The 356-nt window shown below is 31.7% G+C and overlaps 1 protein-coding gene across 1 annotated transcript in view; it reads right to left on the minus strand.

The window, feature by feature from the left end:
* Window positions 1–356, minus strand: part of LOC106872379 (uncharacterized) — a 76,226-nt gene that overhangs the window by 66,061 nt on the left and 9,809 nt on the right. The window contains 1 exon segment of the mRNA XM_052972592.1: window positions 189–308. Within this exon segment, the coding sequence (XP_052828552.1) occupies window positions 189–308 (120 nt within the window).

Here is a 356-nt window from a genome sequence, read left to right on the forward strand (position 1 = left end):
CATCAATGGAAATTTAAGAAAAGAAATATTCTATATATCATTGTTTGGGTAAGCTTAGAAAATTCGTTCTTTATGTTTAAAATTGAAATTGATAAAGTGTATTTATATATATTCTTATACTGGATTCAGTCTTTGGCACAATGTACAAAGGATCCAGTCAATCTGAAAGTATTTGAGGAATGACTTACCTGTTGATGTGGCCTTAAAACTGGATCATGCCATCTATCATATGATGTAGTTCTGTAGTGAATATCTTCTCTGTCTATGATTGGTTGTTGGGATTTCTTCAGATTTCTCTCCATTGTGTACTGAACTCCAGGAGGAACACAAGTAGGATCAAATATATATTTTGATTG

Source organism: Octopus bimaculoides, chromosome 14, assembly GCF_001194135.2.
Source record: "Octopus bimaculoides isolate UCB-OBI-ISO-001 chromosome 14, ASM119413v2, whole genome shotgun sequence".
Classification (NCBI taxonomy): domain Eukaryota; kingdom Metazoa; phylum Mollusca; class Cephalopoda; order Octopoda; family Octopodidae; genus Octopus; species Octopus bimaculoides.